The sequence below is a fragment of the Muntiacus reevesi genome, chromosome 18 (genome assembly GCF_963930625.1).
Source record: "Muntiacus reevesi chromosome 18, mMunRee1.1, whole genome shotgun sequence".
Classification (NCBI taxonomy): Eukaryota; Metazoa; Chordata; class Mammalia; order Artiodactyla; family Cervidae; genus Muntiacus; species Muntiacus reevesi.
In genome coordinates this window covers 23,277,011-23,300,353 of record NC_089266.1, presented here as the reverse complement: position 1 = coordinate 23,300,353, position 23,343 = coordinate 23,277,011, and the positions used below count along the sequence as shown (strand labels likewise).

Sequence of the window (23,343 nt, the reverse complement as noted above, 5' to 3'; positions counted from 1 at the left end):
TTATTTATTTTATCTTTGGCTGTGCTGGGTCTTCGTTGCTTTGGGTGAGCTTTCTCTAGTTGCCGCCAACAGGGGCTGCTCTTCGTTGCGGTGCGCCGGCTTCTCATTGCAGTGGCTTCTCTCGTCGCGGAGCAGGGACTCTCGGGAGCTCAGGCTCTAGCAGCATTGGCTTTAGTAGATGCAGCACGTGGGCTCCGCAGCCACGGCACGCAGGCTTAGTTGCCCCGCGTCATGTGGAATCCTGGACCAGGGATCAAACCTACTCTCCCCTGCGTGGGCAGGCAGACTCTTTACCACTGGACTACCAGGGAAGTCCTTCTGTCTGCTTTTTATAATGTTGATTTTTTTCATATTGGGTTTTCTTGGATCATTTTCCTGGACAAAAGAGACTGCTGGAAAAGATGTTTCAGAAAACCATGAATTTGGGCAGTAAAGTCCTATGAGTCACGAACTCTGAAGCTGTATGCGAAGACAGAAGACAGTCTTCCTGCCCCTGGGAAGGAACTTGGGAGACAAGATGAGCACATGTGAAATAGTGGACAAGAGAAAAGGCTGGTTCTCATCAGGGACCAGATTGTGTGTCCCAGAGAGGAATCTGAGTGTCAGGACGGAGAGTGGACCCACCTCTTGGACTTGGCAGTGGAGAGGGTGAGGCCCAGGGCTGAGGACAGAGGGCTTTTGGTGGCTTCACTAAAGCCTTTGACCTTGAGCTAATGGACAGTGGGAGCCCTGGATGTTTCTTCAGTTGGGGAGGCATCGATGAGAGTCGGGTTGGAGAAGTCGGGCTTTAGCGTATGCCTAATGGGTATTCGGGCTTCCCTGGTGGCTTAGCTGGTAAAGAATCCACCTGCAATGTGGGAGATCCCGGTTCGATCCCTGGGTTGGGAAGATCCCCTAGAGAAGGGAAGGGCTACCCACTCCAGTATTCTGACCTGGAGAATTCCATGGACTGTATATCTATGGAGTCGCAAAGAGTTGGACACAACTAAGCACCTTTCACTTCACTTCAGTGGATGCAAACTAAGGAAGTCCAGAGCAGGATGTCTAGGGAAGAAATTACCCATTTTGGGGGGGGGTGCAGTCAGGAGGACTCAGGGGTCCCAGGGGGATAAGGAGGTTGGGAGCAGCTCTAGGACTCGGCTGCATGAGAGGGAAGAAGGAGGGGTAGGAAAGGAGCCAAAAGTTTGAGCTGCGGACTGGTGGTATCTGTCCCTGGCAGACCTAGGGTGTAGGATGGGCAAGAGGATGTGTCATGTAGCAACTCGTTGCACTTGGGCTTGTCGATGAAAATTCAATTAACTACCAGTTAAGGAGAAAAAAGCGTTGAGCTATGGACCCATTGTAACGAGTACTATATTGCTGAGTTGTGTGTCTGTGCCGGAGGATTCTGTTGCTTTCTGAACATGGGTTATTCTGAGCAGTTCCTATCCAGGGAGGACTTTGCATTGGGTGATGGCGCCCCCTGGTGCACAGAAGGGACACTGACCCGGCTGTTCATTCTTGTGTTCAACAACCATTTGTTTAGCCCAGTTTCTCAACCTTGACACTTTGGGCAGAATAACTCTTTTTTTGTGGGAGGTTGTCTTGTGCACTGGAGGAAGTTGAGCAGCATCCCAGGCTTCCGTCCACTCGATGCCAGTGGCGTGCTCCAGTTGTGAAAACCAAACAGTTCCAACGTCCCTGTTTGAGAATTCGTGATTTAGACCAGTAGGAGTTGGCACCAGCAGGTCCAATGGGCAGGCTCATGTGGGGCTGGGTTTTGCTCACTTCTGTCCCCCACAGTGCCTGCACCAGGGAAGGTGTGTTCTCCTTTCTGTGGAGGGACAAATGTCCAAGCCCACTGGGCTGGCTGGAGCAGGGGGCGCTGGGGCTAGGGGCTCAAGGGGCTTGGCCCTAGCTGGGGACTCTGTTCTGCTGTGATGGGTATTCATAGCCCAGTGACCCCTGGCCTGGGCAGAGCTGGGTATGGTATCAGTAGATCCCAGAGAAGGCCAGAACCAGGCTGGACTGGGCTCTAGGGCTGGACCTGCATGGAGGCGTGAGCACTGGGGCAGGGCCTGACTGCAGCCTTATGTCTTTGCCCCCTCCCCAGCGCTGGCAAGACCTCAACGTGATCAGCAGCCTGCTCAAGTCCTTCTTCCGAAAGCTACCTGAGCCTCTTTTCACCGATGGTGAGTTGGGGGGTGGACATGGGGGACGGAAGGGGGAGGGAATACCTGTCTATGCTGCATCCTGACTGCTTTTTAAATTGAGTGTGTGGTTTTACTTTGGGTGATAAAATACAAAAGAAACACATGCTTTAAAAAAACTTCAGTACTGATATAAATAAAGTGAACACAGAGGTCTCTGTCATCTTCCCATTTCCTGTCCACAGAGGGTATCCTAACACTTTCTGGGCATTTACTGTGTGCCAGGCACTACTCCCTACAAATCCATGAGTAGGTACTATTATTTCCACCCCATAGATGAGGGAGCAGCTGCACAGAGAGGCTAAGTGACTTGCCTGAGGTCACAGAGGTTGTAAGTGTTAGAGCCAGAATTCGACCCCAAGCACCTGTCCTCAGAGCCCAGCTCTTGGCCGTTTGCTGAGCCCCTTGTTAACAGTATGCTGTGTTTGCTTCCAGACCCTCTTACACGGGGCTTCTCTTGTGACTCAGCTGATAAAGAATCCTCCTGCAATGTGGGAGACCTGGGTTCGATCCCTGGGTTGGGAGGTCTCCTGGAGAAGGGAGAGGCCACCCACTCCAGTATTCTGGCCTGGGTCGCAAAGAGTTGGGCATGACTGAGCAACTTTCACTTTCCTTTTCCCTCTCTCATGCGTGACAAAGACACATGTGCCTACATAGGGCTTGCAGTTGGGTGAGTTGAGTGGCGTGCTGGTAGCTGTTTCATCTGGCTCTGAAAGGAATAAAGCTGTGATGATAGCACTTTCCAGTTTCTAGAGTATAGATACTCCCGCCATGGCTGGCTTCAGGATCCCAATCTGCTGTCACCGACATGAGCTGGGACAAGACAGACACAGCCAGTTGTCGGGAGTCCTGTGAGCGAGTGGCTCCACTGCTTGAGTGATTCTCAACAGAAGGAGGCTCATTAATTTTGAGATTCGTTCGTGTCAGTACAAAGAGCTCGACCTTGTTTTCCATTTAAATCAACCACATAGTGTTTCCCAGCCTGAATAGACAATATGTTGTCTAATCACTCCCCTTGTTGTTTAGTTGCTGAGTCGTGTCTCACTGTTTGGTACCCCATGGACTGTAGCCACCAAGCTCCTCTGTCCATGGGATTTCCCAGCCAAGAATACTGCAGTGGGTTGCTATTTCCTTCTCCAAGGGATCTTCCCAACCCAGGGATCGAACCCGTGTCTCCTGCTTGGCAGGCAGATTCTTTACCACTGAGCCACCTGGGAAGCTCAATCACTCTCCTACTGATGGATATTTAGATTGTCTTCACATTTTTGCTATTTCAATACATGTTAACAATGACTTTCCTTGACTGTGTCCCTGCATGCTTGGACCAGGGTCCCAGAGGTAGATTCCTAGACGTGGACTGGCTGGGTCAGAGTCCTGGAAAACATTTTTGAAAGCTAAAGTCAAGTTGCATGTTGGGGAGCTGACCCAAGTTCACACTCCCACTAGCGGTGTAAGATATTTTGTTTTCCCACATCCCCATCACACTGGATGATGTTATTAATATTTTAAAGGTTTGCTGATCAGAGAGGGGAAATGGCATCTCACTATTGTTTTCATTTTCATTTCTGTCATTACTAGGAGATTAACCTTTAATGGATTCTGTACTGAGATACATACATAAACATGAGTGTTTAGGAATACCTTATGATTATAAAAACATTTTCTTATTTTTCCCAATACTTGAATAAGTATTATTTTTGACTCTGTAATGCAATTAAATATGTTTGTGTATTACGTGAGCTAGAAATGGATTTATTTTCCCAACAAGATAGCTAATAGTCCCCAGGACATTATCGATACCACCACCCTTCCCCGCTGACTTGAAGTGCTATCGGGAAGATCCCCTGGAGAAGGGAATAGCAACCCACTCCAGTGTTCTTGCCAGGAGAATCCCATGGACAGAGGAGCCTGGCTGACTACAGTCCAGAGGGTCACAAAGAGTCGGACATGACTTAGCGACTAACGCTTTTTCATGTGGATCCACAGGGCCTGTCTCCCTCCTTTCACTCCTGACCCTTCATCCCCTTTCCCAGTCAGTGTCACGTTGCCTGAGTTGTACTGTCTTTTTAGTACATTTCAGTATCTCACAGTGCAAATCCTCCCTCGTCATTCTTCCCTTGGAGAATATTCTTGGCTGTCTTTGCACATTCTCTCATCCGGGTGTATTTCAGGATAAACTTACCACATTCCCTTTTTTAAAGTTCCCCGTGGACTTCTTCTGAGGGGAGTTGGGGGAACCCTGATACAGATGGGGAGGGGTGTTTGGAGGCTGAAAGGGCCCTCCCTCTTTCTAGGTACCCTCTATTCTTACTTCGTGGTGTCCTTGTCCTGGAGCCTGGGGCAGGGACCCCTTCTCCAGGGTCAGCAGGCAGCTGAGGTCTTATTTCTGCCCAAATGAGCACACCTGGGCTTCTCCGGGCCAGGTGCACGCCTGAGGGCAGCTCCGGTGGGTTTGGTCACAAGAACACGGGGCCCTGGAGCCCCCCTCCCACCAGCTGAAACAACCTCAGCACAAACATGACCTCCCCGCAGGGCCTCCTCAGCCTGGAAGCCCCCCTCTCTAAAGAATCCTCACTGTTCTAGACAAATACAACGACTTCATCGAGGCCAATCGCATTGAAGACTCGAGGGAGCGCTTGAAGACTCTGCGGAAGCTGGTAAGGACAGGGGCTGCTGCTGGACCAAAGGCAGGCCGGACAGGCAAGCCCCAGGAGCCCAAGCCCAGGGCCGCCTGCTGCCCCTGTGACCTTGGCAAGCCCTTCTCCACTCAGGGCCTCTATTTCTCCATCTGTCCACGGGGGGCAGTTAGAGAGTGGGTTCCAGAACCCCTGAGATATGCCAGCAGAGCCCCTTTGGGGTGTGGTGGGGAGGCAGAAGCCATCACACCCTTCTTTCTCCCACTCAGATCCGGGATCTCCCAGGACACTACTATGAAACACTCAAATTCCTCGTGAGTCATCTGAAGACCATTGCCGACCACTCGGAGAAAAACAAGGTGGGTCAAGCTCCAGTTTGAAGTGTGGTGGAGGGAAGCCTAGTGGGGTCTCCTCAGCATATTCTATTCAATAAGCTTCTCCGGGTCAGATAACCTCAAGCTTCACTGGCCCCGCCCTCCTACCTAGGGGATCCTTCTGTCCCCCTGCCCTCACATACTGGCCAGTTCTTCTTCCTGAGCCGCCTCCTGAATTTCTGAGGGTCTTCAGAGGTGGAGAGCTTCAGACTCCCTATCTGGTGGAATCTACCCTCTGACTGAGCTCAGATCCCTTGCATTGCATTTTCCTAAGCAAACCTCTATATCTTCTAGTTCTGCAGAGGGGGAGAATGAGGGGACATACAGGATTCCTGCCTATCCAAAACACCCTTGGGATGTTCAGTGGGTCTTCACTCTGGCCTCTCCCACTGCTAGACAGTACGGGTGTGCAGGTGGGGAACTGCCCGTGAGAGCTGGGCCTGGGGTTGAGTGGGGCTGAAATCCGACCTATTCTCTACTTACCAGGCACCTCCATGCCCAGCAAGGAGGCACATGGCCCCAGGCCAGGGCCAGCTCAGGATGTGGTCGGGCTGGGGGCCAGAGGGGCCCAGAGTAGGGGAGGCCCAGGGGACTTTAGGTCAAAGCTCACAGGGATTAGTTAACACTGCCCCGCTTCCCTCCCCTGCCCAGATGGAGCCCCGGAACTTAGCCCTGGTCTTCGGGCCGACGCTGGTGAGGACGTCTGAGGACAACATGGCGGACATGGTGACCCACATGCCTGACCGCTACAAGATTGTAGAAACGTTGATCCAGCACGTAAGCACCTCCCTGGGCACCTGGCTCCTGCTCGCCGGGGTGGGTGTGCTCAGGGAAGGATGTGGAAAATGCTCCAGGGGTGCAGGAGGCCCTTCAGAAGCAGTAGGCTGCATTTTAAGGCCAGGCGGGTATGAATCCTGAACGCCTGTCCCCAGCAGGAGAACCAGGAGGCCGCTGAGTTTCAGGACGCATGTGCGGGTCAGAGGGAGGAGGAGGGTCGGGGAGAGGTGCTGCTGGGTTGGAGGGCAGAAGAGGTGGAAGAACGGGTGCCTTCAGAAGGTGACCGCGGGAGAGGTGTCCAAGCAGAACCGGGCAGACAGGTGGGACAGCACTGTCCCTGCGGGCCCACTGAGACTTCAGGGGGAAAATGGCGATTCCCTGGGGGAGGGGGAGGCGGATGGGGCAGGGCGGATGATGGGCTGGGGCAGGATCCTGGCTGCGTGGTCACTGTGTCTTGGGCTGCTCACCTTCCTCCTTAAGGCTGCCTGGAGGCCCCGCAAGAGTCTGTGGTTTCTAAGGAGTCTTTTTATTATCCATCACAGGATGAGAACCCAGAATGGCCAGCAGAGGGCGCAGGAGGCCTTTTTTTTTTTTTCTCTTTCCCTTTTTTTTAAGCGCCAAACCCAGGGCAGCACTGCCCCCTTCTGGGGGCACTCAGAGATGTTTTTATGAATCATTGATTTTTCCATTTCCAAATCTTGGTGGGACCTGTGGTTTAACCCACAAAGAATGGAATCAGAACCCTCCTGCCAAGAGAAATAAGATGGGCAACTGGTCAAAAAAAAGGGTTTGCTTCTCTGGTGGCTCAGTAGTAAAGAATCCACCTGCCAGTGCAGGAGATGTGGTTTCCATTCCTGGGTTAGGAAGATCCCCTGCAGTAGGAAATGGCAACCCACTCCAGTATTCTTGCCTGGAAAATCCGATGGACAGAGGAACCTGGAAGGCTACAGTCCATAGGGTTGCAAAGAGTCGGACACAACTGAGCACATATACATAACAAACAACAACAACAAACAAGGGAATGGAACTTCAGCTGCCCGCACCTCGTGGACACTTTAGGGAAGGGAGGAAGCCAGGTCACGTTACTCCTGTTTTACAGATGAGGAAACTGGGGCTCAGAGAGGAAAAGTGATTTCTTCAAGATCACACAGCTATTAAGTAGCAGCCTCAGGATTTGAAGGCAGGTCTGTCTGACCAACTCCTTTGCTTTACGCCCCACCGAACAGGAGGGCCGACTCCTGGGTCCATCCTAGAGCTGGCTTCTGAGTGAGCAAGGTGGTCAGAGTTAGCCGAGTGAGGCCATGGGTAGACTTTGGTCATGCTGGCTGGCCTTGCCTGCTTCTTTTCTTCCTTCACTGCATGTCAGAGCTCTGAGCCATAGGAGGGTATGTCGAGGCCTGTTCTCACTCTAACATTGGGACCACCAGCCCAGAGGCCCACTCCAGAGCTGCTGGGGAGGCCAAGGCTGCTGGGCAGTATCAGGCATCCTGATGAGGCCTTGGTCTGGGGAAGCTTTCCTCACTTGGAAAAGTTCAGCTCCCCCAATGAAGAACCCATGCAGCCCCCATGAGTGTATGCTTGGTGGGGAAGGCAGTGAGGAAGAGAGGGAGACCAGCCCCCTGACTCCTAGCAAAGTCCAAAGAAGCCCAAAGCCTTGGTCAGCTGGAGTGTCAGGACCTTCAGGGACATGGGAGGCCAAAAGTGTGTCCACGTCCCCTACCCTAGGGTCTCAGGGGACATCCCCAGCCAGTGACAGCATCTTTTCTGGGTAGAGTGGGGGAGGTGGAGCACATTGGTCTCCTTCATTGGTGTAACCCCAGCACTGAACCTGTGCCTGGCATAGAGTGAACCCTTGGTGTTGGTTGAATGAATGAATGAAAGAATAAATAAGTGAATTGCTGTTGAGGTTATGCCAGTCTGGGCATTACTATCAAGGGAATCATTCCTGGGGAATGACCAAATGTGCACCCCTCCATTTTCAGCCCCCTTGGCATTAAAGTAATCAGCCCTGGGTGATTGTCAGTTGTCAAGAGAGTGAGCTGCCTGCTCATTCACATTGAGCCCGCTGAGCCCGTCCACCCAAGTTGGCCAGGGTCTGTCAAGCACAGAGACTGTTGAACCAGGGTAGTCCCAGTGGAGTCCCGAGCCCAGGCAGGGCAGAACTTGTGGCAGCAGTTGCTCTGGCTCTGAGCCCCTGGCCAGTGAGCAGGTGGTTGGAGTTCATGGGTAACATGACCTCCCATTCCACTGGGAGTTTCAGCTGTGACCACCCCTGCCTCCCTGCCTGGGGCTCCTGTGTTCCATGGAACTTTTGGGCAGCAGAGCTGGAAGGGGCCTTAAGATATGAGACCTGACTTTGCATTGTACAGAGGGTGGAAACCGAGGCTTGAAGAGGAATGTGACTTGCTTAGGGTCCCACAGCACGATATGGCCGAGTTATGAGCAAACCTAAGTGTTCAACCACCCAGCAGCAAGTCACCAGCCAGCTCATACCCATGATTACTAAGCCAGCTGAAACCGAACTGAAGACCATGCCAAGGCATTTGTTCATTTATTCACTCAGCAAACGTGATTCCTACTGTGTGTGCACTGGAACTTCTCAACCTGGCACTAGTGACCTTTGGGGCCAGATCATTGTTTGTTGGGGGCTGTCCTGTGGCTGATAATATGTTTTGTAGCATCTCTTGGCCATATGCCAGGAGCCTCCCTCCACTTGTGACAATTGAAAATGTCTCCGGACATCACCAAATGCCCTCTTGGAGGGGCACAGTCACCCCAGTTGAGGGTTCAGGTTGATGCAAGGGTTCAGGACACTGCCCCTGGGCCAGCCTGCCTGAGGTTGAACCCTGGTTCTGTCCCTTATATGCTGTGAGGCCTTGGACAAGTTATCCTATTTGTGCCTCTGTTTCCTCTCCTGTTTGTCTCCCAGTGTTATTGTGAGGGTTGCATGAGTTATTATCTGTGAGGCACTTAAAGGGGTGCCTGGCAGGTAGTAAGTGTTGTATAAGGGTTAGTCATCACCATTGTCGTCATCATCACCATCATTGTCATTATTCCATACCAGATACAAATGCAGGTGCTGGCAACACAGAGATGAATGAACTCAGACCCTGCTCTGAAGGAATGCTGCCCAGTGAGGGCATCACTTTTCCATGCTCTGGGCTGTGTCCAGAGAAGCCACATGGAAGGTCCCAGCCCAGCCCTGGGTGCAGGGCTGGGACCAGAGTCAGGGAGTTCCTGAAAGACACTAGGAATTTAGCCAGGCAGAGAAGGGAGAATGAGCATTCCAGGCAGAGGGAACAGCATGTGCAAAAAGCAGGGTGGTCTGAGCTAGTGTGAATTCTTCCAGAGAACCGCGGGCCATCCAGAAGCTTCCTGTAGACTTCCAGAAGCTTCCTGTAGCCTTCTGGGCTCTCAGAGCACTTTCAGGTACTCTCAAACCTGAGTTAGAGGCTGGCTTTTTAGGGCTCCTTCTGGTCAGTCTGTCTTCAGGGACTGCACCTTTTAATAATAGCTAACATTTATTATACACTAATGTGTTGTGCTAAAAGCTCTACATACAGTATTTCTTTTTTGCTTTTTTAAAAATTGAGATGTATTAACCTATTAGTTTCAATTATACAAAATGATGATTCAATATTTGTATAGATTGTGAAATGAACAGCACGATAAGTCTAGTTAACATCCAACACCATACATAGAAAACTTTTTCTGTGATGAAGCCTTTTAAGATCTACTCTCTTAGCATCTTTGAAATATATAACACAGTATTATTAGCTATAGTCACCACGATGTACATTACATCTCTATGACTTATTTATTCATTTTACAATTGGAAATTTATACCTTTTCACCATCTTTGCCCATTTCAGTCACCTCCCCATCCCTTTTCCTCTGGCAGCCAACAATCTGTTGTCTGTATCTATGAGTCTAGATTATTTTTTTCCTAATTCCACATGTAAGTGAGATCATACAGTATTTGTCTTTCTCTGCCTGATTTATTTCACTTAGCATAGTGCCCTCAGAGTCCATCCATGTTGTTTCAAATGGGAAGGTTTCCTTCTTTTTTATTGTTGAATAATATTCCACTGTGTATATATGCTATATTTTCTTTATCCGTTCACCCATTGATGGACACTTAGGTTGCTTCCATGTCTTAGCTATGGTAAATATGGCTGCAGCAAACAGGGAGGTGCATATATGTTTTCATTTCCATCAGATAAATACCCAGAAGTGAATTTTATGGATCATACAGTAATTCTATTTTTAATTTTTTGAGAAGCCTCCATGCTGTTTTCCATAGAGGCTGCACCAATCTACATTCCCACCAACACCGCACAAGGGTTCCGTTTTTGCCACATTCTTGCCGACACTTGTTATTTTTGTCGTTTTGATAATGGCCATGTGGTATTTTATTTTAATCCTCAGCACAGTTCTCAAAGTAGATACTGGTGTATCATGCCCATTTTAAAGATAAGTAAGTAGACTCAGAGAGGTAATTTACCTGAGGTGAACTGGAACCTGAAGTGACTGACTCCCGACCTTGCATTTCTCCCTCATCACCGCTCACTCTTTTTCTTGTGTCTCTTCCTTGTTTCTGTTCTGTGCTGCTTATGTGAGTTAATCACATGCCTGATTATGATGAATAATAACTGAAGTTCATGGCCCAAAATCATAATCAGCTTTGCAAGTCTCCTTGTTTCCTCCCTTCATTCCAAAGCCCACTCTGCCCGGCCCCCAATAATTCCCACTCTAATAGGTTAACCTGTGTCTTTTCAGTCCGCCTTCTACATGCTGATTTTAAGTATAAAGATATCCATAAATATAAATAATATTCCGTGTGTTTTACCTTTGAGTTAGTGAGCTTAGCTCATTTACTTTTTGTAATTTCTGTGCTGTTAGGACTTGTTTCTGCCATCTTAAATGTCATTTTCTGTCTACTGCATTTTCATTTTATTTGTTTTTTTTGGGTCTTTCCTAACTTTGTATGGGTTGATTTTATTTTCCTGATATAAAACTTACACAATTTATAAAACCTATACTTATGTTGAATGATGCAATTGCAAAAAGTCTGTAGTTATGTTTAATTTTTATTATCAGTTTCTAAAGTTTATCGGTATCCCTGTCTTCCTTCCACCACATCTAAGAGTCAAGTACCTTAGTATATTTTCAACCTGTCACTGGTTCCTCCCTATGAATTTGAAGTCCACATTGTCATGGGTTTACTTGGTGCCTGTGTATGTATGTGTGCATCATTGCTTAGTTTGATAACAACTGATTTTTCTATGCTATTATGCATCCGTACTTCTTAGAACTTCCTGTTCTGTCCTGGATTCATTTCTTTACTTGCTCATGTACTCAGTTAAGAGACTCTTCATGTAGCAAACTTTCTGATGTGTTAGAATAGCTTTATTTCACACTCAAATGAGAGTTTAGCAAGATATAAAATTCTAGATTCAAAATCCCTTAAATTTTAGTTCAGAAACACATCAAGTATTTCATGTCTTCTTGTATCCGTTGCTGCCGAAAGTTCTAGTTAAAGCTGATACCTGTTCACGTGTAAGCAACGTTTTTGTTTTTCAGAAAGCTTTTAGGGTGTTATCATCAAGATTCTCAAATTTCACAAAACATATTTGAGTGGGACTTTTATTTTCTATTCTGTTTGGCATGTGTGAGAAAACCCTTGCCTGCCTGACCCTCAGGGACCCTCCTGACACCTCACCTTAGGCACTTGCCTTTTCTGGGGCTGGGGGCACCAGCCCCGTTCGTGGAGCCCAGGCTGGGGTGGGATACGCGCAGGTGCGGCCGCAGGGGCGGGCCGTCTCCCTGCAGGGAACTCGCTGGCACTAGATGGCGCTGCTGCGCCCCTCGCTTCTGGTTTGCAGTAGGGAGCGGCCGTGGTGATGCCAAGGGACTCTGTGTAGGGAAAAACAGGCAGAGAGAAGCTGTCCTGAGCCGGGCATCTCTCCGTACCCGGACCCGCTCCCCCTCCAGGCTGTGCTTCCTTTCCACACTGGGTCCCAGCTTTTCCATCGGGTGCCCGAGTGGGTCCTCTGAACCGAGCAGTTTGGGAGCCCTTGTCTCGCCTCGCTGTCTTCCCTCAGCCCCTTCCCACACTGATTCCATCACTTGCTTTTGTCTCCTCTGCAGTCAGACTGGTTCTTCAGCGACAGCGAGGACAAGGGAGAGAGAGTGAGTGACGCAGGGGGGCCGTGGGGTGGGGTCAGCTTGGTGCTGGGCCCTCATCCCAGGTGGCTGGGGTGGGCAGCAAGTCCGAAGCGGGAGAAGGTTCCTGCCCTTGAGACATCCCAGTCTGATGGAGGAAGCATAGGCCTTCTCCTCAGGAGCCTCCAGTCTGATGGGAGATATAGTCCTGGCTTTCATGAACCCCAAGTCTGAGGGGGAGACAGAGGCCGTGCCCTAAGGAATCTGAGTCCAGGAGCAAAGGCAGACCATGCCCTCCAATCCTATGAGGATAGAGGGCTTAGGAAGGTCCAGTCTGATGGAGGAGACACAGATCCTACCCTCAGCGGAGGGAGTAGCTCGGCCTTTAGGGTTCAGCCGAGGTGCTGGGGAAGGCGGGGACAGGTAGGACCTGCCCTGGAGAGCCCCAGTCTGATGGAGGAGACCTGCGCCCTGTCTTCAGGGTTCCCTGTTCCGAGGGGTCTGCAGCCACCCATCTGAGGCTGTGGGGCCTGACCCTCCTCCCGTTTGCAGACCCCTGTGGATGACAAGGAGCCTCAGTCAGTGCCAAACATCGAGTACCTCCTGCCTAACATTGGCAGGACCGTGCCGCCTGGAGAGCCGGGCTCAGGTGAGAGCACGGGCCCAGGACGGGGTGGAGAGGCCGTGGGATCTGCATTCCTGAGGGTCCCGGATGCCTGGCCAGGCGCCCAGCTGCCCTGCTCCTGCCCCACGGGGCCCCTCCCTGCCCCCACCACTGGGCTGGGCTGTGGCGGGGGCTTCTGCCTCCTCGGCTGCCCTGGGCTGGGTAGGAGCTTCATTTCTACCAGTTTCTTTCCTGAGCTTTTTGTTTCTCGAGGGCTGTGTCCTGGGCACGTGCCTCTTTTTAATTTTTCTTCCTTTTCTCCTTGCACCCCTCCTCTCTCTTCTCCCTGTGCTCTCCCCCCATCCCCTGGATCCTGCTCTCCTCTTCTCCTCCCTTCCCTCCTCCAGCGGACCTGTTGGAGATTTAAAGGGTACAGTGTGGCATCGCGACCTCGGTCACTAACAGTGGCGGGTGATTATAAGAAGGCTGGGCAGGCATGGGGCGGGGGGCAGGCAGAGCTGTCTGGGGCGGTGAGGACCTCTCCCTGACAGTCCAGCTCCCCATGCTTGTTAATAGCGTACCAGCCTCCCATCTGAAAGCCCCTTCTCAGGACGAAGGAGGCACTTGCTAGAGCCAAGTCGGGTCCCCTTGCCAGGAAGCCTGGGCACCACATGGCTGCCCCCCGACAGCACCCCCCTGCCCCCAACTCTATGGCTTTCTCTCTGCGCTGAGCTCGGCCACTTCTGATTATCTGGGTGGAGGAGGCTTGGCTGGTAGTGGGACCTAGCATCTCCAGACTTCAGGGATGCCACCCCAGAAGCCTCTGTACGTACCTCTATAGCTCTGCCTTGGCCGCTTCTGAGGGCTGGCTCTTCCTGCTCCTGAAATTGGAGCCCCTGGTCACTCAGTCCTTAAGTCCTGCTCCCAGGCCCCTGGCTGTCATAGCAGAGAATTCCAGGGACAAGAGGGTAGCCTTCTGGCTCTAGCCACTAACTCCTCCCGCTCTGTGGGTGACCCCCCCCCCCTTGTGTCTCTGACAGAGGCATACCACAGCACCCCTAGTTGCAAGAGGCAGGCTGGGGAGGGGGCCAGAGGACATGGGGGTGGGGATGGCAGAGAGGAGCCCCTGGTCTCTTCTAATCACCTGCTGCCACTCTCCTGCCCGTGTGTGTCGCTGTGTGGTCAGCCCATCTGCTCTTCTCACTGTGTGCAGGGGAGGGCTGGGGAGGAGGCGTCTAACTTGCTTGCTGGAGAGTGTGGATTAACTGCACCTGCCCCCCTTCAGACCCCCAGAGATCCTTGGGTGGGCCTGCTCCCTCCCCAGTCCTGGGGACAGCACTGCAAGACTTATTTCTGGGTCCCTCCCCACCCCAGTGTTAATAAGGGAGTGGATCCCGCCCTCCTTCATAACTTTGATAATAAACAGGGGCTTTGCCCCTGAGGACAACCCGACCTCTGGTCTGGAGGTAGACCCTTTCCAGGCTGCAATCACCAGCCCTCTCTACCTCCTGCCCCGCTCATCTCCTGTCTGCCCTGTACCCCATCATTCACATGTCCCTCTGCCCTCTCACGTCCCTGAAGTTGGGGGGTGAGGGGAGGTATAGAGCACCCACCTCTCTGCACCGTGTGCTCTCCATTTCCCCAGAGCATCTGTGATTTGCTGTGTTTTGTGTTGTGGTTTCTGTGAACTGCATCTGATGTTTGGCATTTTCTCTCTAGTGCTTCAGAGTAACAGGGACAGGAGGGCAGGGGAGAGGCCAAAGAAAAGTCCGCCTTGCCCTTAACCCTGGGCAAATGCAGGTCCAGTGGCCTGATGTCACTTCCTGCCTCAAAAGGAAGTGGTGATTGACTTCCTTCTCTGCTCCATCCTTATCCCCCAGGAAATGACATCAGAAGTCCACCACACTCCCAGGACCTGGGGAGAGCTCAGGTTTCTGAACTCCCTGGTTTCTGAAGCCTTTGAGGAGAGGGAATTGTGTTCACAAGAATCAGCCTTCTCTTGCCCAATCCAACTTTCATTGTTCTTTGGTTTCTTACCAACAGATTCCACCACCTGTAGTTCAGCCAAGTCTAAGGTAAGTGCCACAGTGATTCTGAAAGTTATATTCCTGTACAAGCCAGCCCATTTCCTTTTTGGTCACAACAATTGGGAGAGTTGTGATTGGAGCCTTGAAGAAGATTGTTAGTCACTGGGAAGGAAGGTGGGAAACACCTGAGTGACCAAGGTAAGCTGAGGTTGCTCACCTTGGCAGTGCTTGGGGAGATAACTGATGAAGGAGAAGCTCTGGCTTGGGAGTTTGGTGGCCCGAGGCAGTGTTGCCTACTGGTTAGGAGCACAGACAGTTGTGGGCCTGCGTCCTGGCTCCACCACTTAGTAGCTTTGGGACATTAGGCAAGTTATTTAACTTCTTTAAGATCCTCAGCTTCCTCATACTATTTATGAGGATAATATTTCTCCTCATAAATGGGGTTAACAACAACTATGAGTGATATAATGATTGTTTTTAAGGTCTTTGCAGAGCCCAAAGCAAATGAAGGGAAATAATAAAGATAAGAACCGAAATCAATGAAATTGAAAACGACGAAGCCTAAGCTGGTTCTCTGAACCAGGTCTCATAGGCAGCTAGTTGCCTGTTCCAGAGCCTGCCAGTAAGGCAAGGATGCCTGCCCCAGATGAGCCCTGCCCGACTGTTAGGTTAGAACTTGAAGGCCAGGGGTGTGTCTTAATCAACTCTGGCTGCCATAGCAAAATACCACCTACTGGGTGGCTTAAAAACAGAAATTTATTTTCTCACAGTTCTGGAGACTAGAAGTCCAAGGTCAAGGTGTTAGCATGGTCAGTTTCTGATGAGAACTGTCTTCCTGGCTTGTAGATGGCTGCCTTCTCACTATGTGCTCATGTGGCAGAGAGAAAGTGAACAGGTGTGTGTGTGAGACAACGAGTAAGCTCTCTGGTTTCTCTGCTTATAAGGGCACTAATGCAGTCATAAGGGCCCCACCCTCATGACCTCATATAAACCTAATTACCTCCCAAATACCCCAAGTACCATCACACTGGGGGCTTAGGGCTTCAACACATGAATTTGGTGGGGGGAACAGCTCTGTCCATAGTAGTGCGTGAAATCAGCTAAATGTTGGCTGGTCAAACTGGGCTCATTTCTTTCTGGATCTCTAAGCCCTGGCTGTGTCTCAGCAAAATCAGTGTGCCTGACACCAAGCACATTATGTTATCTAGTCATTATATTCATTATATATTAACATATACATACATATATTATATATTCATTATTTATAATACATATTTGTTAGTTCATTATATGTCAGATGAAAGCCCAGAAGGAAAGAAGGCTGCTCCAGTCTGGTGCAGAAGTCCACTGTAACCTCTTCATAGAGCCTCTGCTTGCACACCTCTGGTGATAGGGAGCTCACTCCATCACAAGACTACCATGGCAGGGAGCAAATTAATTATAGTGACCTGAATCTAGTTCCTTGTCACTTCCACCCCTTGCTCATGCCAGACCCCTGGTTTCCTGGAGCCTCTTTTGGACTGACCCCTACCTTTATGTGAACCTGCTGACCTCTGTATTCCCTAGAAGTGACCATTCTGACTTCATTGCTCCTGTAACTCGCCAAGATGAGAGTGTAATTTGATCAGATGAGCCCAGTGGTCTCTCAAGTCTCCCAGAGAGCACAGGCCAGGAAAGAAGGCCAGGGAAGAGGCCACCATGCACCTCAGGCTGGTTGTAGCAGTGCTGCACCTCACACAGCTTCAGGTCGTGCCTTCTCGAGTCACACCATGTGGGCAGCCATGGCCCAGGAGCCACAGGCCTGTGAATCCTGAATCCCTGACAGGCTCCGGTTTTCTCAGAGCTAACTGATGTGAGAGAGGGCGGCGGTCATGGGAGACAGTGCTGTGTCTCCATCCCCTGCAGGCAGACCTCGTTTTCTTACACTTTCCTTTGTGCTTTACGGCTACTGCATTTTTTTTTTAAAAAACAAATTGAACGTTTGTGGCAACACTATGTTGAGCACATCTATTGGCACCATTTTTCCAACAATATTTACTCACTTCGTGTCTGTGTTCACACTTGGATAATTCCTGTGCTGTTTCAAACTTTTTCATGATAATTATATTCGTTATGGTATTCTGTGATCAGTGATCTTTGATGTTACTTTTCCAAAAAGATTACGACTCCTTGCAGGCACAGGTAATGTTTAGTGTTTTTCAGCAATGAAGTATTTTTAAATTAAGGTATGTCCACTTTTTTAGATATTAGTGCTAGCGCACACTTAATAGGCTGCTGTATGAACATAACTTTCATATGCTTTGGGAAACCGAAAAATTCATGTGACTCACTTTATTGCGGTATGTGCCTTATTGCTGTAGTCTGGAACTGAGCCAGCAGTATCTCTGAGGTGTGCCTGTTACACTGTGGCTGCAACAGGAGGTGGCCTGTGAGAAGGGGTGGCAGGGCAGGTCATTCATTCCAGCCCAGCAGGGGACCAGTCCCAGCATCTGCTTCTACTGAGCTTCCTACGCGGGTTCACCTATTTGTTTAATCACTTAACGTTTCTCAAGTGCCTGTTCTGTGACAGGCACTGTGCTAGGGGTCATGGGTGCAAACACGAGCCACGCGACCTTCTCTCAGAGAACCCAGGGCTGGGTACAGATGATGTGGAAACAAAGCTATTCTGATGCGAGAAAGAGCTGCTATATGTGTATTTTCAAAGGGCTATGGAACAGGTAGAGAAGGAATTTCCCAGCTCAGCCTCAAGGAGCTGGGTGGGAGGCTGCCGTGCAGAGGATGCTGTATTTGTCCTGTACCTAGTAGGCGGAGTAAGAGTTCATTCCATAAATGGGGGGGGGGGGGGGCAACTAAGAGCTGCCAGTGTTAAAGTGCGGCCCTACCAAGGGAAGGGTCTGCATCGCCTGAGTGATGGCTGTGTTCAATTGGGGACAGGGCAGAGGGACCCCAGGCAGGTTTTGAGGGCCCTGTGTCTGTGCTTTATCCTCATGGGGGTCTCGTCCTGCAGAGCCCGGAGGCAGTCAGATTCCTGCCTTGCCTTAGAAGGACTGACTGCTCTTGAGGAGGAGGGGCTGGGATGATGTAAGGGTGGAGGCAGGGAGTCCTATGTGGAGAGGGCACAAAGGTCTAGAGAAGGCAGAGTGAGGGCCTGAACACAGGATAATGGGGATGAACCACTTTGGGAGTCATTCCTGGAGAATCTAGAGGGAGGAGGGGAGAGGGAGGAGTCAGAGTCACCTGAGATGAGGACGTGAATGTTGGCAGTCTAGGGCAGGGGTAGGGAATGTAATGTGTTTCCAGGTAGGTGAGTTTCAGGTGCTGGCAGACCCCTTGGTAGAGACAGATTTGCAGTTGAAAGGGGAGTTCTGGATGGAGCTCGAGAGATAAAGAATTTGGTGTTGGAGAGGGAGACCTCAGGGGCAGGATATTCCCAGGGAGAGAGAAGAAAAAGGGGGCTGAGAACAGAGCCCTGAGAACATGGCTTCTTAAGGGGTATGAAGAAGAAAACAAGCCTCCCAGGAGACAGAGGACAGGCCAGAAAGGCAGGATTAAAAACCAGGTGGAGGAGGCAGTGATGGGCAGCTTGGGCTCTGCTAGGGGATCATGGAAGGCCAGGACCAAAAAACACCCACGGGCTCAGCAGTGAGAACAGTGGCAGAAAGCTGCCCACGTTGCAGCTGTAAATCACAATTTGGGAGTGGCTTCAATCCAAACCATCGGATTGTGCAAGATTCTTAAGCCACTTTTGGCAGCAGAACTGGTGGTTGGATTGATCTGGAGTTGGGGATTGTGGAGGTGGAGAGCTGGTGGGAAAAAGAAAAAGTGAAAATGTTAGTCACTCAGTCCTGTCCGACTCTTTGCGACCCCATGGACTGTAGCCCTCTGTCCATGGAATTCTCCAGGCAAGAATACTGGAGTGGGTGCCATTCCCTTCTCCAGGGGATCTTCCTGACCCAGGGATCCAACCCGGGTCTTCTGCATCGCAGGCAGATTCTTTATCATCAGAGCCACCAGCAGGGTGCTGGTGGGATCACAGAGATGCTTAGGGTGCGGTGGGAAGGGACATGAACTTGGGCAGGTTGCCATAGAGAGGCTGTTCCCACTGAGTAGGTGAAAAGGCAGGTTTCCTGGTGAGACTGAGTGGAGAGGAAGGGAGGGAACAGTTGTTGTCAGAGAAAGGTGCAGCCTCTGGTATCATAACCCAGGATAGTTAGTACACGTGAAATGGGTTCAAACTGTCAAGTGTCATTTCGCTGTTTAGAGTCTGTTATTAGTAGAGCTGGAGTCTAAAACGATTTATGCGACACTGGATGTGGAGAATGGAATGAAAGTTGGGGCGAGGTGAGAAACCAACCTCCAGCTCGCAGGAAAAAGCTCAGAGTCTGGATTAAGACCAGAGGAGGCGCCAAGGAGGCTTCAGAATTGAGGGGGCGGGGGTGGTAGGCTCTAGGGCGGATCTGGAACAGCGGACGGTGCCGGTGGGGGTGCTGGGCTTGGCTTGGCCCTGTCGAGATTAGGTGCTGTGGTGTGGGGGGTGTAGGGGCTGGAGCTTGGAGGGCACCTCCGGCACAATGACCTGTCTCCCGCACAGGGCTCATGGGCCCCCAAGAAGGAGCCGTACACCCGGGAGATGCTGGCGATCTCCTTCATCTCGGCGGTAAACCGCAAGCGGAAGAAGCGGCGGGAGGCGCGGGGATTGGGCAGCAGCACAGACGACGACTCGGAGCAGGAAGCGCACAAGCCTGAGGCGGGGGCGCCGGCGCCGGGGGGCCAGGACCGGCCGGAGGGGCAGCGGCCGGGAGCCGCGGCCCCCGAGGCCCCCGGACGCCTCAGCCCCCCGGCGGCGCCGGAGGAGCGGCCGGCCGCGGACACGCGCTCGATCGTCTCGGGCTACTCCACCCTGTCCACCATGGACCGCAGCGTGTGCTCGGGCGCCGGGGGCCGGCGGGCGGGCGCGGGGGACGAGGCGGACGACGAGCGCAGCGAGCTGAGCCACGTGGAGACGGACACGGAGGGCGGCGCGGGGCCCGGGGGGCGCCCGGCGCGCCGGCCCTCGTTCAGCTCGCACCACCTGATGCCCGGCGACACCTTGGCGCGGCGCCGCCTGGCCCGGAGCCGCGCGGACGGCGAGGGCGCGGGCGCGGCCGCCGGGCTGCCGGGCTCGGCCTCGTCTAGCAGCCAGGAGTCGCTGCGCCCCCCGGCGGCCGTGGCGGCGGCGGCGGCGGCGCTGGGCTCCCGGCCCTCGCGCCTCGAGGCGCTGCGGCTGCGCCTCCGCGGCACCGCCGACGACATGCTGGCAGTGCGGCTGCGGCGGCCGCTGTCCCCCGAGACGCGGCGGCGCCGGAGCAGCTGGCGCCGCCACACAGTGGTGGTGCAGAGCCCGCTGACCGACCTCAACTTCAACGAGTGGAAGGAGCTGGGAGGCGGGGGTCCCCCAGAGGCTGCGGGCCCGCGGGCGCACAGCGACAACAAGGACTCGGGCCTCAGCAGCCTGGAGTCCACCAAGGCGCGGGCCCCGTCGACCGCCGCCTCTCTGCCGCCCGCGCCCGGGGACCCGGGAGCCCCGCAGAGCCAGCCCCCGCGCCGCTCGGCCGCCTCCCGCCTCCATCAGTGTCTGTGACACCGCCCGCGTCGGCCAACGCCCCCGGAGCCCCTTGGTTTCCCAGGAGTCGTCTTTGCCTGCACCCCTTCTCTGGTCGCCCATGGGAGCATCCGGGTGCAAGTGGGGGGCGCTGAGATTGCGTCTCTGGTTTGTGCGCTGGATTTGGTCGGGCGTGGCCAGCGGAGAAACCGGGGCTGGACACGGAGTGTGAGCGGCGGGCAGGGGCTCCGAGGCTGAGGAGACCCGGAAGGGTTAGGCTACTGCGGCTCCGTGCAGGGCTGTGAAGGTCTCTGGCCCCTGGATAAGTGTGCCCTTCTGGGCCCTTGTGTCTGCACTTAGGGACCCTTATCGGCCCCTGGGGTGTGGATAGGGAGCCCCTAAGGTTCAGACTAAGGAGAAGACACTGGGTGATGCTGGCTCCTCACGCCTTTCCTCTGTCCTCCCCGCCCCGCATTAGCTCCTAGCTGCCAGCTAAGGTGGGGGTGTGTGTATGTATGTTGGGGGAGAGGAGGGAGGGTGATAGTGTCCGTGGGGGGAGGGGGGTGGTGTGTGCGAGTGTGTGTCCTCACTGTCCAAGTGTTTCCAGTAGCAACTCCTGCCACTCCCGCCCCTTCCTCCCCCGCCCCATCAGGGCTCCCCGTCTTCCCTGCACAGGGATCCTGCTCCCCGGCTGCTGGTCAGGGCCAGAGAAGGGGGTTGGGGCCCCTCCACAGAGGCAGGACTGACACTTACAGGGTTACTCCCCACACCAATCTTTTTCCAATCTTTACCTTACGACCATGGGGAGCTGCCCATGCCCCAGACCGTCTGGGTAGGGTCCAGAGTCCCCCCTGCTAGACCTCTTGCCCCTCTTTTTGTTCTTCTAGCTGTGCCTGCTCCTTCCACAGCTCAGGCACATGGGCCCCACCGTCTTCCCTTTAAGAGGGAGGGTAGAAAACATCCCTGGTGTCTGAGTGTCTGTCTCTCACACTCTTTCTCACTCGCTCACTTTCTCTCTCTCACACACACACACACACACAGACAGATGGATGGGATCTGTGCTGGGCTGCTCCTTCAGGAAGGGCAGGGCCCAGCGCCCTTCCCCCCCCCCACAGTTGTAAATAGATCTCAGATCACAGGCCTCTCCACCCATGTCCTCACTCATCCCAGGGAAGCCCAGGGGATTGTGAACCCACTGCCATGTCTATCGGTCCTCTTGTTTTATGCAAAGATTTGCTGTAAAGTAGACTTCTTGATCCTCCCTCCCTCATCCTTTATTGTAAATATTGTCTCTAAATGTGTAACATATTATAAAGAATTTATAAGGATTTTTAAAGATGTTTTGCTCATTTAAAAAAGTGTTGTAACAGTGTTGGATAAGCCTCTGCCCGACGTCCGCATGTCTCCTTTCACTGTGTCCTTGACACACCTCTCTAGGCGACAACTAAGATTTCCTGCTTCTGAAAAGTCCTGTCTGAACAGTATAGTCTATATCTTGGAAATAAATGGCCTTCCTTGAGGCATGAGTCAGCTGTCTCACTTGTTTGGGAGGGAGGAGAGGGACAGAGTGGGACTGGGAAGGGTTAAAAGTGAGGTACCTGGCCCACGGAGCGGGGGCAGTGGAGCTGGGCCAGGTAGTGACAGAGTGGAGACACACCTCTGCTTCCTGGTAGCTTGGAGGTGTCCTGGGAGACTGGCTTGAGCAATGACTTGGGCACAGAAGATAAGATGGAAGGGTGCTGACCCTCATCACTGCAGATTTTCACACACCTGCTCTCTTTTCCTGCAGAGCCCAGGAAGGGCACAGGCACCTTCCTTCTCAGGTCTGTCTGGACCTTCAGAATGGTTCAGAGGTGCTGGCCAGCAGAGAGGAGGCTTTGGGAAAACCCAGGGTCTCTCCTGGCCAGCTGTCATCATAGGCACTCCGGATCCAGACAATAAAGAGGACAGTGTGGATTTTGCCCTTTGTCTTATTCACATATGATTCCAAATAGGAAAAGGAGTATGTCAAGGCTGTATATTGTCACTCTGCTTATTTAACTTATATGCAGAATACATCATGAGAAACGCTGGGCTGGAAGAAGCACAAGCTGGAATCAAGATTACCAGGAGAAATATCAATAAACTCGGATATGCAGATGACACCACCCTTACGGCAGAAAGAGAAGAAGAACTTAAAAGCCTCTTGATGTAAGTGAAAGAGGAGAGTGAAAAAGTTGGCTTAAAGCTCAACATTGAGAAAACTAAGATCATGGCATCTGGTCCCATCACTTCATGGCAAATAGATGGGAAAACAGTGGAAACAGTGGCTGACTGTAATTTTTTGGGCTCCAGAATCACTGCAGATGGTGATTGCAGCCATGAAATTAAAAGACGCCTACTCCTTGGAAGGGAAGTTATGACTAACCTAGACAGCATATTAAAAAGCAGAGACGTTACTTTGCCAACAAAGATCCATCTAATCAAGGCTATAGTTTTTCCAGTGGTCATGGATGGATGTGAGAGTTGGACTGTGAAGAAAGCTGAGCATTGAAGAATTGATGCTTTTGAACTGTGACGTTGGAGAAGACTCTTGAGAGTCCCTTGGACTACAAGGAGATCCGACTAGTCCATCCTAAAGGAGATCAGTCCTGGGTGTTCATTGGAAGGACTGATGCTAAAGCTGAAACTTCAATACTTTGGCCACCTCATGCGAAGGGTTGACTCATTTGAAAAAACCCTGATGCTGGGAGGGATTGAGGGCAGGAGGAGAAGGGGACGACAGAGGATGAGATGGTTGGATGGCATCACCGGCTCAATGGACATGAGTTTGGGTAAATTCCGGGAGTTGGTGATGGACAGGGAGGCCTGGCGTGCTGCGATTCATGGGGTCGCAAAGAGTCAGACACCACTGAGCGACTGAACTGAACTGAAGCTTACAACCTGGGACGGGCTTCTATGTCATGTCTCTATAGTTGCTCCTGCCAGCTTCAGGCTGTCTCTGATGACAC

The 23,343-nt window shown here is 52.2% G+C and overlaps 1 protein-coding gene across 4 annotated transcripts in view; it reads left to right on the top strand.

Moving 5' to 3' along the window:
- Nucleotides 1-21,872, top strand: part of ARHGAP23 (Rho GTPase activating protein 23) — a 73,929-nt gene extending 52,057 nt beyond the window's left edge. For all 4 annotated transcript variants that reach the window (XM_065908979.1, XM_065908978.1, XM_065908981.1 and 1 more), the window contains 8 exons: nt 2,093-2,171; nt 4,773-4,846; nt 5,095-5,184; nt 5,851-5,976; nt 12,127-12,168; nt 12,694-12,790; nt 14,789-14,820; nt 19,364-21,872. In XM_065908979.1, the coding sequence (XP_065765051.1) occupies nt 2,093-2,171; nt 4,773-4,846; nt 5,095-5,184; nt 5,851-5,976; nt 12,127-12,168; nt 12,694-12,790; nt 14,789-14,820; nt 19,364-20,392 (1,569 nt within the window). In that variant the 3' untranslated portion in view covers nt 20,393-21,872. The remainder of the gene's footprint in view (nt 1-2,092; nt 2,172-4,772; nt 4,847-5,094; nt 5,185-5,850; nt 5,977-12,126; nt 12,169-12,693; nt 12,791-14,788; nt 14,821-19,363) is intronic.
- The last annotated feature ends 1,471 nt before the right edge of the window (nt 21,873-23,343 follow it).